The 19693-nt window shown below is 37.5% G+C and overlaps 1 protein-coding gene across 2 annotated transcripts in view; it reads right to left on the bottom strand.

Annotated features, from left to right (window-relative positions):
* The window catches only part of LOC113121539 (dipeptidyl aminopeptidase-like protein 6), a 138275-nt gene that overhangs the window by 27917 nt on the left and 90665 nt on the right, over nt 1–19693 (bottom strand). For both annotated transcript variants that reach the window (XM_026292129.1, XM_026292130.1), the window contains exons 4-8: nt 13288–13382; nt 12758–12832; nt 10613–10665; nt 9225–9306; nt 5256–5376 (exon numbers count right to left, since the gene is read on the bottom strand). In XM_026292129.1, the coding sequence (XP_026147914.1) occupies nt 5256–5376; nt 9225–9306; nt 10613–10665; nt 12758–12832; nt 13288–13382 (426 nt within the window). The remainder of the gene's footprint in view (nt 1–5255; nt 5377–9224; nt 9307–10612; nt 10666–12757; nt 12833–13287; nt 13383–19693) is intronic.

The following is a 19693-nucleotide window of genomic DNA, read 5'->3' as shown; positions in this document are numbered from 1 at the left end:
TCACTTACTCAGGAGAGCTACTTTTGATCAGTAATTATCTAATCTATCCTGAATACAGAATGTTACACTATCATCAGGAAAAAGGTACAGAGCCCATAGGGCACAAACAACTAGACTGACAAACAACTAGTTGTCCCTCATGAGTATTATTAAATAAGTATTACTGACTGTATTGTTATTTTGTGTGATGCGGGTTTTTCAGGGGTTTTCTTAGGCTGGTATTTTATTTAGTGCTGTTAAACTGAGTTTTATTGTTGCCATTTATGTTGCTTTATATGAACTGACTTTTATTGTATTGCAATACAGTAATAATAAAGATTGATTGATTGCTTGGTTGACATTGTGCCTAGATGATGACTGGGAACAGGGTTTATCTTGGCTTTTGTTAGGGGCTGGAGAAGTAATCCAGAAAAGCACAGTTTAGCCCCACTGATCTTACTTTTGCTTTCGCTTGTTGTGAATAGTCTTTTAGGCACTGCTGCAGAAAAACTCTAGAGGGGCACAGACACCAGAGAATCTGATTGACTATGTTAATGACTTTAGAAATAGGCTCTATAAAGCACAGGAGGTAGCTAGGGAGTAGTTGGCATCAGCACAGGGAAGGATTAAAAAACTTTATGATCACCAGATTGAGAATCATGTTATTCTCCTGTGGGATCAGGTGCTGTTGCTATTAATTCTCTGTTTCAGCTGAGTTTTTTTCCCCCATATTATGTTTTGGAAAGGCTGCCAGAACAGATCTGTTTGATAGCTACACACACTCCCATAGCACCTAAATGGTTTGGTCATTTAAAACCATAATTTGTCTGTTTGTCTGTGTCAACTGTTCATCAAAGAATCCGTGTCTGTGTCAGTGTCTGCCTCTCCTCATGCAGTGTCAGGGCAGGAAGAGGTTTGTGCCTTGGGCCCTGATGAATCTGCACTGCATGTTTTCCTTAGGAACTTATAGTCTCTGCCAAACCTACATGGTTTGTTAAGTGATCTGGAAGTGAATAAGCATAATCAACTAACTGACTTATCCCTTTGAAGTGATATATGTATCACTATTTGATTGAACAAGATAAAGATGGAGGGCACTCTAAACCTATTAGGCAGAGATTTTAAATACGTCCATCCAGAAATGGACAAGTTGTCTCAGTCCCGAAGTTTATTGGATTGTTGTACCCCCACCTCGCTTGCTGATGCCCAAGAGTTTTTTTTTTTTCTTCTGACTTTTGCATGGTTAACAGTGTAACCAATTCAAACTCCTTTGTGCTTCAATGTGTGGAAGATTATATTAGTGAAGTGAGGTTTGATTTGTTAATGGGTTACTGACAAGCTCTAGTGTGTAAAAAAGCTGTTTGTTGCAGCTGGTGGTTTGCATTCTTACACAGTGATGTGTGATTAACGTGTAAAAATTCACTGAGCAAGGGTTAGCATAAGCACTATGACACTCTATTCTGTTAAAACCACAGCGTACCCCCGCGAAGTCGCGGCTCAGATTTTGCAGCCTCAGTTGTTTGAGGATTTTTTCTTAGAACCTAACTAATAATTGTTCGCGGAAACCCCCGCTATTTTGCGGAAACCGCAAATATCCTCTGCAATTTGTTGGGGCTTTCATTTTTCGAGACAATATATCATTTTTCATGCGTTTTAACACTAAATAAGGACAATATAATTTACTAATTTAGGTCACTAATTTATTTACTGATGTATTAAGCTGAGTTTGAAATGAAATTAAAGTGTTTTGGGAGCATATTAGGGGGCATATTTAGGGTTTAAACAATAAAAATAGGCATTTATAGGCTTTTTTTTTTTACCACATCCAAAATTCACTGTTTGTCACAATTTGCGGGTTCTCTAGGAACGTAACCCCCATGAATTTTGAGGGTTTACTGTATATAAAACCCACCACAGAAAACCCATATTACTATATACCACACCAGGAATACCAAATTTATTGGGAACTTATGGTCTATATAGGTACGTAATAAATACATCACTAATAAACCTTAGCTGGTGATCTTGACTTGCCTATTCATGTTTGCAGAAGCATCAGGCTGACTCACAAGAGGAGGTTTTGCAGCTGCACGTGCAACCAATGAGGATGCCTGGGAGAAATGAGGCCTAAACAGCACTAATTTCATTGGACCAAATTGAAGTGCCTATTGGTGGAGGACTTTTGACGGGGTTGTGCCACTGCAAGTTCTGTCTGTGAGCAGAACTTTGAGTGAGCAGAAGAAATCCATTCGAGCAATTAGACCTGTATCTGTGTGCAAGAGCAAAGTTTCAAGCTCAAGCAGAATCTGTGTATAACCACAGTTTTAAGCACGAGCAGAAAGAATCTGTGTTTGAGTACAAAGTTTTGAGCATGAAGAGAAAAAAATCTGTCTGAGCACAAAATTTCGACCACAAGTAGAATCCATGTGTGAGTGCAATGTTTTGAACATGAGCAGAAAGAATCTGTTTGAGCACAAAATTTTAAGCGTGAGCAAAAAGGATCCTCATGTGAGTGCAAAGTTTTGAGCACCAGCAGAAAGAATTCGTGTGTGAGCACAAAGTTTTGAGTATGAGCAAAAAGAATCTTTTGAGAAAGTTTTGAGCATGGGCAGAGGAAAATTATGCTCTCAAACTACCAGTTTTGAAAAGATAATAACATCATACCAATTAGGTAGCCATTGTAGAAAACCAAACTAATTATGTTTAGTAACTAACTGGAATTCATAGTTTCCTGTTTTTCTGGTAACTATATTTACTATTGTCTGTTATTTATCTTTAGTCCTTGCCTTCAAATACCACACAGTAATATTTAAAAATAAACCACTTTTAACCAGATTCTTATACACTATTTCCATTGTTTATTAACACTGAAACCATTTAACCCTTTCAACTGATACAGTCCATATGTGAATTTCCTTGCAACATAGTTTTCATTCTCTGTAAAACTGCAAAGGCAATCCATCACAGCTCCAAAGTATTTAAAGCTACTGATCATTTTAATGGAGAAACCAGTAATTAACAATGTCTGGAATTGTGACCTGTGTATTTCTGGATAAGATAAGCTCTTTGGTTTGTACCTGTATTTACATGTAACCCCTGCATCACTGTTGCAGAGATATTTCCAGATGAGTTAAGTGCCCCCTCTTACACTGAAGGCCAACCGAAGCCATATCAACACTGAACTGTGAGATCGTAAATTAACTAACATACATTGAAAACAACAAAGGTGATAAATCATAAATTGTGACAGCGCAGGAACAAGCTCTAAGTACAAGATTAATACCTACCACAGTCCTACCAAGGACTGGCAGGCAGGCAGGCCCCCAGATGCAGGCTGTGCAAAAAGGCCCCTGAGACAATCCAGCACATCACACATGTAAGCTACCATATATATATATATATATATACACATAACTGTGTGTGTATGTGTGTGTGTGTGTGTGTGTATGTATATATGCATATACATACACGCATTTTTGTGTGTATCATTCATCTCAGCATTAGGAAACGGATTATATATTTAATCTCTCAATGAAAGTTTTATCTAGTCAGTAAATGAAGAGTGTAAATTACCATGCCTTAGGCACCTCATAAATATGAGTTATGGGGTCAGACACCACAATATCACATTGATTAATGTTTAAACAAGTGAGACTGGATATTGCTATTGAAAGATGGATATGATGTTTGATGGATATGGATATGGCTGGCTAATGCATAAAAAAGAGGAGATACACTGGTGACATCAGATAAGCACAGTTTCGGCGTTCAGGCTCTTAAATAGTAGTCGTTCACAATCTATCAAAGAGATTTGTATCGTTTTATAGAGTTACTCAAGGATTAAAAGCATGTTGTATATCATAAGATATCGATTTCTCTGTTCCACTGGAGAAGATAATGGACCCAGTGCAGTGGATATAGCTAATTAGTTGAATGCTAACAGTACCTGTCCCCTTTTTCCTGCAAGACACACAGGTGAGCTTTCATCTGTCACTAATGTTTAGACCGCACCATGACATCTGTATCTGTTCGTACAACACTGTGCCATTCTTGAATTAATGCAAATCAATCCATTTAATTAAATTTTGAGGTTACGTAAAGCAGAAACAAACTGACAGATTTCCTATTTTTAATTTACCTCAATGAAATCAAGCGCTTAATGCCAACAATGCTAATGTGGCTGCAGATGTTGATCTCATGTCATTATTATAGTAAAGTGAGAAGGAGGAGTCATTGTCAATATTGATCCCCATCATTTCTGTGTCCTCTGGGACAATTGTTGACTGATTAAAGTCACTTTATCAACATGAAATGTACTCACTCCTTTTTTTCAGGACTTCTTCTGTTAACCTAACACAAAGATGTGCAAGTGTGCTCATAAGAATTAAAATATGGGGTTCAAAGGGAACTTAGTGTCCTAATTTAGTGTCCTAAATTGCCATGAAACTGCAGATGGTTAAACATGCTACTATAGAAAGCCCTATAGGTTCTAGGATCTTAATTCTCATTCATGTTTTAGAGAATAAACTTCATTTTTGACCTTGAACACAAAAGTTTAAATTTATGTCAATTTAAATACAAAACCACATTCAAGAAATAATATCCATTTATGTCATCAGGAACCAGATGAAGCTGCTTCCTATAATAATGAATTAGTCTCAATGAGAACTGTTTAAAGTAAGGTTTAGACCACCTTATACCAAAAGTTCATATCTGACACAAATCTGACATCTGAGGAGTCACAATGAAGAGAACAGCTGTGTTCTTTGGGGCAGTTGCATGAGCACAGCAAGCACTATGTTATTTTCTATTCTTGTGTGCAACCAATCTTCAGTTACAATGAACATCCATCCATCATCTATACCCACTTATTCCTTAACCAGGGTCACAGGGATCTGCTGGAGCCTATCCCAGCTCTCTTTGGGTGAAAGGCAGGGGTCCACCCAAATTTTATCCTCATTACTCACTTTTTGATGTTCTTCATTATGGGAACTATCTCATACAAAACTCGTTACTCTTGTGCTTAGGGATTTCAAAACCTTTGGCCTTAATATAAGGTGCTCACAGAGTCATCTACATTAGGCACTTTGAGATTTCACACTAAATGAATGACTTGAGAATAGACTCAGATTTGGCTCACTTGCATTTTGTGACTTATAAACATTTCTGCTGGTAAATGAGACAAATGAGTGTGTGTGTGTGTGTGTGTGTGTGTGTGTGTGTGTGATTTGAGTGAACTGGCCATTTTAATTGTGATAACTTTTATTCTGCCTTACCTTCATAGAGCCAATCACTGAGTCCGTTGAAGATGACACCCTCCTTGCCAGTGGAAACCAGGCGAATGGAACGGCTCTCCACTGTAGAGCGATAGTAGATGTTGTTCTCAAAAATGAAGATCTGCAAGAAGTACAATGAGAGGAAGTAATCCTGAATCCACTTGTGATTTGCAAGACATAAAACAAACTTTCTTCAAAATACAAAACCCAGGATAAGAACTGATTTGCAAACATGACCCAGTCCCCCACTTAAGTGCCCATAGGAAAAATGGTGAATGTCTTCCAGCTCTAAGGCTGTTGATCTGTGGCTGACCCCAACAGACAGCTTTTGTACAGCCGTGGGTAAGCTATTATGCTAATATCAGTATAATTATTGTCATCAGCATAAAAGAGAAGAAAGCTCAGGACAGGACACATTGTATTGTTGGGAGATCTGGGAGCTGGGAACAAAATACACATTAGCATAATTTCACCTGCCACATATGAGATCTGTCCACAGTTTTGCTTTGGCATCTCCTAATTAGAAGAAAACCAACGTTTTTAAACCAAAGTACAAGTAGAAAAATAAGTTTTTTAAAATTTTTGAAAAGAGGACAAACAGAGGGACCAGATTCTGACTTTGACACTTTCCTCTACAGGCCTGCAGGGCTTTCCAGATAATTGAAGGTCAACTCTTTCATTACAGAGAATAATAGATCATCAGCCCCCACAGTGAGCATGGCAGGGCGGGGCAGCTCTTGGGGGTGGAATTTTAAAATGTTACAGCCTCAATGCAAAGCTGAAATCAATCTCTGGCTATTACAGAAAAGGGTTCGCTCACTATCTCAAGGATTATGGAATTTTGTGGCCTCAAGCGGGTATCAAGGTATAAGTTTATGAATGATTTTCCAAAGAAATATTCTCTCCAAGAAGTCTAAATAAATAACACTGTAACTGCCTACAATCACTGCATGATGATGTTACTCTACCTTACGTTTTGTAATATGGTGTACACACTGTGGAAAAATAGCTAGCTAAAAGTTTCTCAACCAGCCGCTGCATCTCTTTAAAGTAACACAGTCTGTCACAATTAGTTTCTCCTGAGGAGATGTGAGCTGCAGGCCCATGTGGTTTTGTGTCATTTGATAGAGTCCTTGTATAGAGGCTAATCTAGGCTGCAGCACACAGAGAAGACCTGACCTCATTCCCTGAAGGAAGGTAGTTCTTTGCCAATGATGTCTAGGTTCCACATTTATCCTCAAAAAGAATATTTGGAGCACATCATACAAACTCAAGAGAGTTTACTGCTTCAGTTTGGTTTGTCTGGACTAGTGAAAATAATATATCTGCAATTAAATGGCACCAATACAATGAGAACATTCTTGTCCATTGCTATTCATAAATCAGAACTTTCCACGCCAATTGTGGTACATATGGGAATAGGAATGTAACTTGGAAATACTAATGAAAACCACCACAAAATGTGAGTTTTTTTTTTGTTTTTTTTTTACATATTTAGGTGTTCTCAAGTGGTAGTAAATGGGTATGCTTGTATAAGTAAAATAAATAAATAAAAAGTACATTTTAAAAACAAATGTGTCATGTAAGAAATATGAATACATAGACATAATTTTCCATAGTGTTGGATTGTAAAATATACATTTAATGCCTAAGTGATTTGGACAAAATCTCACACAGTTTGTCTCTTTCTCTTGTAGGCTCACACACACACATATACACACACACACACACACACCATCGCTGTCTTTCTAATGTAATTCAAGGGTTAGTCCTCTTGGGACTGAGCTACCAAACTTTGAATGTGTGGATGTGTGTCAGTCACGTGTTGAAGATTGGATACCTATGGGGAATAGGAAAAAATAAACTCTACTATTCACTTGAGGATATATTTATTTATTTCAAAACCAATATGTAAGGAACATCTTTCTACCGACATATGCCTTTTGGAAAAATATGATGCAACTGACTGGCTGGTTGGCTGTTTTTGTAAGTTTAAATACGGGCATAGGTGTAAAACTAAAGGACACGTAATAAAGTGCCTGAGGGATTTGGCAACAGGAAAACTGGTGGGCTATTTATGTGTATTAGATGTAGAAATATGATGACATATGTGTAGGCTCAGAGACTGTATTAGCTTGTTGTAGCTAATGGATATTTCTCACGTCAACCTCTACCTCTACAGAGGACATGTGAACCTTAAGGGAAACCAGCTGCTGTTCAGTTTCATACTAACAAAACTTGCCTCATGGAAGTAAAAACAATTCATGACAAATGCTGGGATTCTTGAAGCTATATCATTCTAGTAACTGTGTTAATCAATCCAGTGATGAGATAACAGGTAATTAATAGCGTTTTGCTGCAGGATGTAATCACTCTGCTCCACAAACCAACAGACTGAAGCTTATTAATGCTCTGACAAGTTTGACTCTGATGATGAAGGCGGTAATGACTCATCTTGGAAGAAATGCAAAGGGCCATTGCTTCTCGTGATTCAAACAAGTGTTTAATTTGAAATTTGTTTACTGGGAAATCTCATTGAATAATTACAATGATTTACACCCTGAGGCACAAAATACTTTCTGTGTGTGTTTTTTAAGGATTCAGACTTATGCTATACGAATGACAGGAAGAAAATATTGTCTCAAAAAGATAACCACCACCTTTAGCCCAGTTTCAGGGTCCTCATACTCCAAATTTCTAGACTCAATTGCAGGCCAATTCTGCCCCTCAAAGGCTTTGTTTTGCCTGATTTTGGAAAACAAAATCTGACTTAAAACAAAAGCCAGGATACTTCCATGCAACCCTCCCACTTGTGTGTTGATCATATTTTAGTTTTTCAGCCAGTGTTTGTGGGTCTGGTGGACCCGCTGCATTTTGGGGTTTTTAATTAAACAAACAATTTTATGTTAAAATACTCAACAAATGTTTACTTCATCCCAATGACAAGCAATACAAACAGCATATATGGTTAATATTTGCCCTTTACCTTTGTTAGATCACATTTATGAATTAAAATGCTGCTCATTTCTTTTGTTGTTTAATGTAAAAAAAAAAAACAAAACACATTTAACCCTTTCAACCCTTTTTTCATAAATATTGATTGTTATTTATTTGAACTTCATTATAAATGTAACCCAGTCAGGTCAGTTTACACAACACAAGCTGAACACATACAGTAACCACATCAGTCTAGACAACACTTCAGCCCCATTGAACACACTGCCTTTTCATACCAGCCTATACAACACACGAGGGGCAGAGTTTTACTGTGTATTACATATGTAGTAAAAAATGAAAATGGGTCCCACAGACCTGAACACCATGCAAGGGTTAAATGACACACTAAGGCAAACAGTATGAAGTAAACTAGTGCGCAGGAATATACTCATTGTTTCTGTTGATTAAGAGATACCACATGAGAGGGAGCATTGGTTTAGTGAATATCAGCATGGCTATGATGCAGTCATAGGAAAATATCACACAGCCATGCTGATATTCAACACAACAGCGGCCTCTCTCTCTCTCTCATGTAATATTGGTTAATTACTTTAGTTCATAGTTTGCCAGTTTTTCACAATGGGCTTATGTGGAATGTCAGATGGTAACCAGAGATATGACATTACCTCCAGTCAGTGTTGGATATACATATATCATATTGATACAAAAACATCTAAGAGAAGCTAATGTTATTATTGCTTCACTGTTTGCTCACAAGATTGATATATCAGTGTTGTAAGGTAATAAACTGTTATTGTGGTTCTTGTTGCAAGGCCTTATATGTCATTTTTCACAAAGGGTATACATTAGTCAAAGGGTATACAAAATAATGTTTTTACTTTTGTGTCTGTGTTCTTTCTTTTTTTGTACATTTCACATCAATTAGTGTAATTTTTTTATCTGAACTTGAGATGTTTTTGGGTGAGTATAATAGCTATCAGACAATGGATTTGTGGGTATTGTAGTCCTTACCAGTTGCTGTCCCTGGGGACCCCAGCCTGCATATTGCAGCTGAGCATTTCGCACTTCTGGAGGGTTCAAGTTCCATGTCTCCCTATTGGACAACAGCAGAGGAAACAGTGCTATCAGATACAAGAGCAGACACACAGACACACACACGCACACACACACACACACACACACAACAATGACTACCTCCAGCACTATAGCAGCAGAAGAACAAGTGTAACACATCTGAGAACAAGGGTTTAAGTGTATCCATAAATATCAGTGCTCTATAACAGTGTCGCGTCTCCTTATTGGGAAAAATGCTGCGCAGTGCAGGCTGCAGAATTAGAGGTGCCACTACCTCTATGTCTTTGTCTGGAGTTGAGGATGAATGAGGTCATCAGTCAAGGTGTTTTTCGGTACATTACCACTAGGTGGCAGCATGCAAATAAATTTAAGCATGATAGCAGCTGACTATGCTGTCATACTGTGACCTGGTGTTGAAGTCATTTAAGAGGGAAATCAGTAAAGTGTCTCCTTACAGGAAAAAATGACCTTTATGCGATACACCTTGGCTTATTACATCACAGGCAACTCATTCTGGCTTCATACGATTTGTCAAAAGTGAATATTAAACTGAGATTATACTGGCTATTTCTCTAACATGTCTCAAACCCATTTTTAAAACACAATTTTTCTTGATAAATCATTTAATCTTTGTCATTCATGTTCACCGTTACAATTTTATACTTAGCTTTTAACTGCTTAGCTGTTGAATTTGTTTGTTGTTTGTTTTTAATTTATGATCTCTTTTTTATTTGTTTGCCTTCAGTGTATAATTTGGTCATGTCTCTGCAAAGCACTTTTTTTTAACAAAGCTGCTAATCAAGTAAAAGAGCATGGATGTACGGACCCATCCATACATACATACATCGAGGAATGAAAACCTGTATTGCACCACCAAAGTGACTGACACTGCAAAAAGCTTAATTCTCAACTTAAATGACAAAGCAGTTTCATTATGAGCTTTTCTCAGTGGTCATCTGAACAAGTGTATGTGTTAGATTTCCTCCCTAATCAGCTTGTTTTGCATTCGACTGTAAAAATGTATCTGAGACTTTTTTGGTACAGGGCTTTATTTAGGGGATACAAATGTATGAGGATGTACTGTAGATGTTAGGGCAGCGCTGGCTGCCTATAGAGGTCACTGATTATTTGGTAAAACCACATTTTTCTTCACCTACAGCCTCTTTTGAGCGTTTCAGATTGCTGGTGCTGTGTGGGAGGGGGTTGTAAGAACAAGTGGAAGGAGTTGCTTACAGACTTATGGGTAGTGAGGTCAGATGAGCTGCAACAGAATGATTTAATGACATAAAATCTAAATGTAAAAAGCAGGTCTGCCGTCAACTTACGGAGTCTCCAGGCTGCAGATGATATAGAAGGCAGTGTAGGAATACTGGTACACCTAAACAAAGGCAGAAGGAAAAATTATATCAGATCATTTTGCATGGGCATCTCGATTTGCACTGAATTATCTTTTTCTATTATGTAGTAGAATTAATGCAAATGCCACTATCAGGCAATATATACTAATGCATTATTTAAAAATAAAGATGAAAAAAAATCATTAAACACTAATGGTAATGACTACTTTTAAGTTAACCATGAAGAAAGAATTGTTAGCGGGTAATTGTTTAAACACTAAACACTTTCAGCTTAAGCACTGCCAGAAAATCTAGACTATATACTGCTCAAAAAAATTAAGACTTTAAATCCCCAAATCCAATCTTGATGAACAAATTACCCAAGTTAAAAATCTTTAATAATGTATAGTGTATAATTTGTTCAGAACAAAATAAATCACCAACCCATGGAAGACTTTATTCAAAATCATTAAACAGGCTCATCCATGTCGCATCAGTTTCATCACAGCAGCTCATAATGTGACTCAAAAATGTGTATGGCCCCCATGTGCCTGTGTGCTCTCCCAATAAAATCTAGGCATGCACCTGATGAGTCAGTGGATGGTGTCCTGGGGAATCTTGGTGGCGTCAGGTGCAGCGAGACATAATGTTCCATAGATGCTCAATTGGATTTAGGTCAGGGGAATATGAGGGTCAGTGGCATCAATGACTTTGTCATCCAGGAACTGGCTACATACTCTGGACATGGATGGTCTATTGCACCTGTTGTTACTTTCATTTGCACCAAAGCAGGTGAAACTGATTCACAATCACTTGTCCTTCTGGAAGGGACAGATTGATATCCCTGAGGTTTACACTGACTTGATGCTATAGTGTAATATTTAAGGGTTACCTTGATGTTTTTGAGCAGTTCAGATTGATGAAATGTTAAGATATTGGTATAGTATTGGCTTCTCTATTGGTCTCAATTGTCCATATTATATATATAAAAAAAAATGCCAAAGAGTAACATAACATTTGCTTACACCACCACCTTGTTGCAGTCATGGACAAGTCTACTCAAGGGTGTGTCAGGACAACATGACATCCCTTTCATTATGGATATAGGTATACACTTCTGTCCATATCCAGTTACACCCAAGAATCATGCAAGATGTTTTCAGAGGTGAAACTGGCTTCAACCTTGCAACCAGAGAGGACAGAAAAACACTGCTCTTTAGCCTGGTGTTATTTTTTAAATATGGCTCACATTAATACATTAATATAATTAGGCTCCCTTGGGTCTGTTCTATACTATTTTACTTGTAGCAGCTATTAATTGTATTTGCAACTCTGAACATGCTGAAAGGTCCAAATGATCTCAAGTATTTATTGTTTTTATAAAACAAACAAAAAAATCTAACATGTGCTACAATTAGTTTACTGTACCAGTCACTGCCTACTAGAGTGACATTAAGATTCAAGATGGGATTGTTTGTATGTGTGTAAGTTTGCAAATACTGTTTATTTAACATATCTATTAAAGTGGAGTGGAATAACAAATGCAAAAACATGATGTACACTCTAGTGTGTTGTAGTATTTTCTATGAATCTTAGGCAGTATCAGGAGGTTACATCTCTACCAGCATCATTCACACACCAACAATAGACTCTGATTCTCTACTCTGACTCCATTCAGAAGTAAATTGAAGCAAACACAGAGACATAAGCCAGCAAAATGATTTAATATATCTGATCTACCTATATTAGGAACTGATGCATATCAAGGTGATGTAGTCATGGGACACATTTATGTAGCACCGCACAGAAATGACACATTTTCAGCTGATATCTCAGATTCCTACTGTCAATCTCATCTCCCTCTCTCTGAGCCGGCACAGCACCAAGGGGGTTTGTTTGTGTTTCTGCATCCCTTGCTGCAGTTCCACTCAGCTGTGCTTGCCTCCGCCGCCATCACCAACATGCAGCAGTGTGCAACGTGCCTTCACACCCTGCCATGATTAGCTTCTCCTCCCTCCTTCCTTCCTCTCTCCCCCTGTTTTTGCTTCACTAGGAGCCCTTGCTGCCAGTGGATGCAGCTGATATATTTTACTGTCAGTCTAATTTAAAAAAGCAAACAAATTAGAAGCTTACCGGTGCAACATTATAGGCCAGTAGTACATGCTTCAAGTCAGGAGACACCTCATACTTGCTGGCTTTGTACATTTCCTGAGAAGTAAAGGCAGATATAAGAAGAAAAAATAGATAAACAGATGGAAACATTAACCATGCGTGGTATTTTTTTCATTAATGTCCTTAAATGACTGCATCTGATAGATTACCTCCTAAAATAAATGGGAGTTGCATTAATCTTTGCACTAGATTTGGTGATTTGATAGCTGACATAATGTTGTGTGTCGTCACCCAAGCCAGTGCAGCACTGACATTCCATTTCCATCTTGATGTTTCCCTACATAAGCAAACCCCCCTCCCCCAGTGTGCTGTAGTTCACATTTCACAGTAATAATGGATCGTTTGATTAAGCTTTGTAATAAAAAAAAGAGCTTTGGGGGCTTTGATTTGCTGACACTATAAGTTTTAATTTAATTCATGGGTAGCCATGGTCAGTTCTTTAGAGCTGTGACTGAGAGAAAGTAAGAGAAACGAAGATAATAAAAACTTACAAACTTCTTGTTATGCACCAAGATCGTCTTTTCATCTGTCTCAATGTTGAACCTGATGACGTCACCTGCACGGTTGCGATACAATAGCTCATTATCTGTAGGGTGAGAAAGGGAGAAAAACAACTTGATTTTTATAAACTCCGTGGTGTAATATATGAAAAAATGAGAGTAAACTAAATAAAAGCATTTTAAAAAAGGCAAAATGGTCTCTACTAATATATCTCAAATTTACTCAATGATATATCTCAGTGAGAACAAAAGGTCAATTTGCAACACTAATGATGTACTCTGATCTGCTTTCCTTTTTTTTCTTTTCTTTTATTTGCACAGTAGGACACAAAATTTATATGAAGCAAATGTGACAGGAAAGGTCAAGAAGCCACCATCTCATTTAATGAACCTACTCTAACCTACTACTCTTAACTTCTGATAGAACAGAATACAAAACATCCTTTGTATATGTTGATAATAATTGCTGGCATGATATAAAAAGCAGTAGTCAGTGTTGATGAAGTTATTAGCTCTTTGTGCACTGAAGCAAAATTACATTTTAGGGATTGCCATGCTCTATTACTCTTACAGATGCTAAATGCATATTAAATTATTATTTGTTGAATTTATTAATCTCTTAGTAAAAAAATGCATCTTTTATCAACAAGTACAACAATCAGCAATTCAATTAGCAGCTTGACAACTACCAGAAAAATCTTTAATCAAATCTTTTTATTTAGGCAGTTATTTATATTACCTCAGATGTTTCAGCTCCTTCCCATCACTCATCATATTGGACCTTGTCACCTAGAGTCTATTCTCTCACTCAGTGTAATAATGTTTCACTGATATTTTACATTTTCCTAACACAGACCTTTTTACTGAATTGATTTTTTTTTTTTTGAAGCAGTAGTCAGTAAAATTGGAAAATCACAAAGGAAGGGAAAAAGGGTGCAATGATAGCAAATCAGTGAACCAAACAATGGTTACTTACTGACTACTCGAGAACACAGCTATGTAGGTGGCAAGACCAAGCCTAAACAAACAAAGCCCAGCTGTCTACATTACACTTACTAAAACCAAATACAAGGTTTGGAATCACTCCATGCCTGGTGTGCTGAATGTTTTCTGTTTGTCAAGGTAAACTGAATGTGGAGAAGAAAATCTAAAATCACTTTCCTGCCCAGTCTTACAGTACTTACAAGTATCTGAAGTATATGAAGGTGAAAGATATTCAATGTTCAAGTCAATAAAAAAAATCTAAAATGACACAGTATGGGCAATTTAGAGTCACCAATCAACCTGACATACATGTTTTTGGACTGTGGGAGGAAACCAGAGTACCTGGAGAAAACCCACACAAGCACAGGGAGAACATGCAAACTCCACACAGAAAGGTCCCTGATGGGTTTGCTTTACAATACATCTAATACAAAATCTTTCAGTGAGTTCAGACCACTGGAGGAAATCCTTGGAGAGAATAATTATTTGACTGATGTATTAAAGTTCATATAGCTCTTCATCCATCAGGCTGTTATCAGGGAAGGATGAGTTTAATACAGCAACTGCCCTCTTTCACCTTCAATCTATCTGTGCTGCTCTGTCTTATTGCATTAGTGATCCATAGACACATGATCAACCACAGCATTTGGTGAGGTAATCTCTGAGGTAACCCAGGGATTGTTATGCAGAGTGCACTCTATCTGCTAGCATATCTAATTGTCCATTAGATGTGACAAAATTACCATCACAATGACTTTAATTCAGAACGTGCTCGGGAGAGCAGTTTAAGACATTTTTAGATTGCCATAGCCAAACGCCCCCTCAACAGCTTTTGTCTTCTTGTTAAAAATCATCAGCATACTAACAAGGGCATAAAATAGCCCCCTTCATGGAAATCAAAGTGATAAATAAAAGAGTGCTACTTTATATACATCATGCTTGAATGGATAAAAAGAAAAGAAAGACAATGTAATGATATATTAGTGGTGACACTGACGGAGTTAAAGCAAAGTATTTCTTAAAGCAAAATAGAGACCAAAGACTTGCACTGCTTTAAGAAATATTCTTCATCTTTACTCCTCACCAAATTGCTTATCATCTTCTCCTTTCTCCACATGCCTGAAGACACCTAGACATACCTCAGATCTCTCAAATCCTTCCCATCACTGCCCTTTTATAAACCCTCCTGCTGAGTTCCTCATATTAGACCTTATCATCCACCTTCACCTTTCTAACTGCTCTTTAAAAAACTAAGGGTCACCTATTCTTTCACTGTACTGTAGGCAATATGTCTTCCCTTCTATCTATCTCTTTCTAACTTCCTCCCTCTCCTTTCCCCTTCCTCTTGTTCTCTTCCCCTTTACTTTGCTCATGGTTCCTGAGCTCATGGCACTGTTTTTTCTCTGATCTATACCTCTCCACAGCAGTATGTCTTATTAATACAGCCTCCTGACCTGAGCTCTAAACCAGCCTCACCCCAGGGAGGCAGAGGGAGCATCAGGACAGGAGGAGACAGGACTATAAAGTTACAAGGCGACACAGTGACAGTGTGAGAGAGACAGATTCTGCATTTTGAATTTGTACGATTCAACTCCATGGACTTCTTCTTTAGAAAAACATATTCTTAGAACAAGTCTCTTACAATGAATTCTTCCCTTAACAAAGAATTTTTTTTTTCTTTTTTCTAAATTCTAGGTGTTTATAGCTATCTATTGATTATTATTTTATTTATTAAAGTAGTTGCTGGGCTTGAGGAACACAGCAGTCATATAACAGGCAAGCTATGAGCAAGTAAAACCTACCTTATGAGCAGTGTAGATGCCTATACACAGGTTGAAACATGGATACATATATTTATGTATATATATGTATATATATATATATATATCTATATAATGTAGAAATAGGCTTGCATTATAATGATCTCTTCTCACTTTTTTTCCTCAATGTCTTCATTAACAGGCTGAAGTTAATACCAATCATCCAGAAATACTAGAAAGACAAAACAGTGTAGAAAAACTAGTTAATAGTACCACATTATTCTGAAGTGAAGTTACCTTTTACTGTGCTTTAATGGGTTGGAGTTTATTTTACAAGGCTGCTCCTTCTGCTGTCATTGCAATCCTCCACATCAGTTCTCACTTGACCTTTTCTCTAAGGTACAACTGTAGTCAGTTCATTCACTGCATTCAGTGTTCTACTGAGTGTGTTTGGTCCTGGTTGAATGGTTTAAAACACTCAGGAGAGCTCTTTTTTTTTTTGTCACACACACAATATCACTTTGCTTAGGAGTAAGCACTCATATTTAAAATATAGACCGACAGTGGAGATTACTTGGAAACGTCATCCTCTTAAGCACAAAAATAATAAGGAAATTATCATTTCGAAATAATTTGCAGATATGAATGGAAATTTTATTAATGATCCTAAAATTGAATCCACATAGTGGATCATCATGTATTTACAGGACCCGCTGGTAATTGAAATTGGTAGTTTCTCTAGGCGATATTATTAGCTGCAAGGTGAGGGTTGCAGTTCTGGATGAAATGGGATTTTTCTTGTCGGTTCCAGGTCATTTGTCCATACCCAAGGCTGTAGATGATGACTGGTCTGATAAAAGCGACACAAGCTCCTTGGAGAGAATTATGGTGTCTCTCACTGGCTAAATAAAACAAAGTGTCCAGTGCTGTAACACAGTCTTAAGTCACCCATTAGTGTATATGTGTGCAAATCATTTATATATATATATATATATATATATATATATATATATATGTATATTAAAAACAAAAAATGTAATAGAAGTTTTAATTAGAACATTTCCTTGTATATTACTAGTAATTTAGTTTTGTTCATATGCTTCTTAAATGGAATTCCTCATAATAGGATTGTGTATTTTTCTGTCCAGCTGCAAGGCTTTACTGGCAGCACCATGGAATTTGAATTCTATTTCTGGCCAAGCTGATAAATGAGTGAATGAATGGCACAACAAACAAATGAGCAAAAACCTCAAAAATGAACCTGCTGACAAAATCTGAAACCACCCACGGCTACAGCCAACTTGCTGCTGGACAGTTTTCACAGTGGAGGTCATTTATGCTTATCAGAAATGCCAATCAGTGTTACTCACTGCCTCATGTGCTACTTACTTCACCATTAGGTTGAAAAAAAAAAAACAAAAAAACATTGCTTAGTCATTTGTATTTCATGCTGTTTCTCTTCAGAACACTATATTTATTGCATTGGTACCACCATGTCTCTGACCCTTTGGGAAATGTGTCATTTTACCTAATGTTACCCTGATGTGGGGCACACATACACAGAAAGAATATGTATATAGAAACATTTAGATCCAGCAGTTACAAGGCTAATATATTAAAGGTTCACACCACCCTTTCATTCAGATTGAAACAGTCTGTTTCAAATAAGGAGGTTATTGATGCATGATGCATTTTTTGTCACAACTCCACCCAGATTCTCAATCCCTCTGACCGCAGCACCATGGCTCAGATGTTATTGGCAACCCACCTGGCCTCACAAACCCCAGCCAGCATGTCATCTTGATTGGGATGTGCTCATCGCACGACATGGTGTGGGCACTGACTGACTGGACAGCAGACCAAAGGGACAAAGACTTATGCGGTTTAGGCTGTGGCTCAGAGGAGTGGGAGCATCAGCTACAGCAGATGCAAAGTCTCCCACAAGCCATTGTGGTCTCAAGCTTTAATTGTGACCCCTAGAGCAAACAGAAGAGCGGACTATAGATCAGGCTATAGGACTAGCTGAGCTACATTTGGAGGTAACTGTGGAGGAAATTGAAACAGGGGATGTCATCTTCCCTGAACTGCTAAATGACATCCCTAGCATGTAGTTTGTTGACCTACCTCCAGCTATGGATCAAAGTCTGAAAATTCAAGAGAAACACGAACAGGAATAGTGACACCGGAGACAACCAAACATGGCAGACAACAATCCAGCACTGAGGGGGACGTATATTCTGCGAACAGGAGCTAATAAGACACTGCTGACCTCCAGTCATGGGTCAACAGCTGGCTGAGGAAATACTTCAAAATAAGAATCTACAGAACAGGAAATGTTGCAGGTTTTTCTGATGGGGTTGTTTTCTGATTATCAGTGAATTATTAGGGCTTGTCATGTAGCTATATATGATCGCTGTCTGTATTGGGTCCTGTAGACTGGCATGAAGAGTTAGAGTCTATGTAGACCGGCCACAGTTTATGGGACTGTCGTGATTCAGGACATTCAAGACTGGCTGATTATGTCTTATGGTAAAACAAGAGATCATAGTTACTATGGAAACTATGCAAATGGACTCTGTACCATAATCTGAGCCCTCAGTTTCCTTTGTGAAGTGATATTATCTCTGGCTACAAGATGTGAGGTATTGTTAAAGTAGATTTCTGGACATAGTTGAAGTACCTGATAGCTGTTTGGAATAGCATTTATATGAATGATGCCCTCATTAGTGGTGCAGCATTGCAGCATTTTATATGTTTTTTTCTTTTTTTGCTCAACTCCACTCCACATATAAGCAGGTGTTATGACCCTGGATTATTATTATCATTATTATTATTGTTATTATTCTCCTCCCATGGGCTTAGTGTGTGTGTGCGTGTTTATTTTATTCTATTCCAACACTCTATGAGAACCGTGACCTGTGATGAGTTCACTTTGTAAATAGTTCACTGTACATGTTGAGTCCCTGCTAGCCACTGTAGGAGTGAGAAGCTTTTTTTTTTGTCACATTTTTCTGCATTTATGATATAGGAGTTAGGTTAGAGAACCTATCTTTTGTTTTGGATTTTATTTTTGGTTAGGTAAGTTTAGGGTTTGTTAGCACTCTTTGTTTGTTGTTTTGGGCCAGGCTCATCTCTGAAGGAAAATAAAATTTGCTACCTTGATGCTGAAGTTCCTCTGTAGCTGACTTTACTTGGGAGTGGGAGAACAGGGGGGAGCCACACATGTGTCCAGGTTACCCCTAGACCAGGGACATAACACCAGGAAATGTATTTATAATTTAACCTATAATGTAAACTTCATAACATTTTTATATTACAGGAATATAGAAAAGTGTCATTTATGCAACTTTGTTATTTATTTAATAAAAATTAATAATCATGAATGGAAACAAACAATCAGTTTTGGAATTTGTGAATTGAAATCGAACTGACAACCAACAATACTGGGTTAGGTTTATAAAACCATCATTATTTGGGTTAAAGTAACCGTTTCTGTTATTGTTACAATAATAAATACATGATAAAGGCTGTGGAATAATCATGCATAAAATCCAGTCTTTCAAAATAGGATACAACATTGACCTTCTGTGAGAAAAGCCTGTGTTTTGATCTGTTCACCACAACCTAAAACAGACACTGTCACCCTACAAAAT

This window comes from Mastacembelus armatus, chromosome 20, assembly GCF_900324485.2.
Source record: "Mastacembelus armatus chromosome 20, fMasArm1.2, whole genome shotgun sequence".
Classification (NCBI taxonomy): Eukaryota; Metazoa; Chordata; class Actinopteri; order Synbranchiformes; family Mastacembelidae; genus Mastacembelus; species Mastacembelus armatus.
This window is presented reverse-complemented; position numbering and strand designations above follow the sequence as displayed.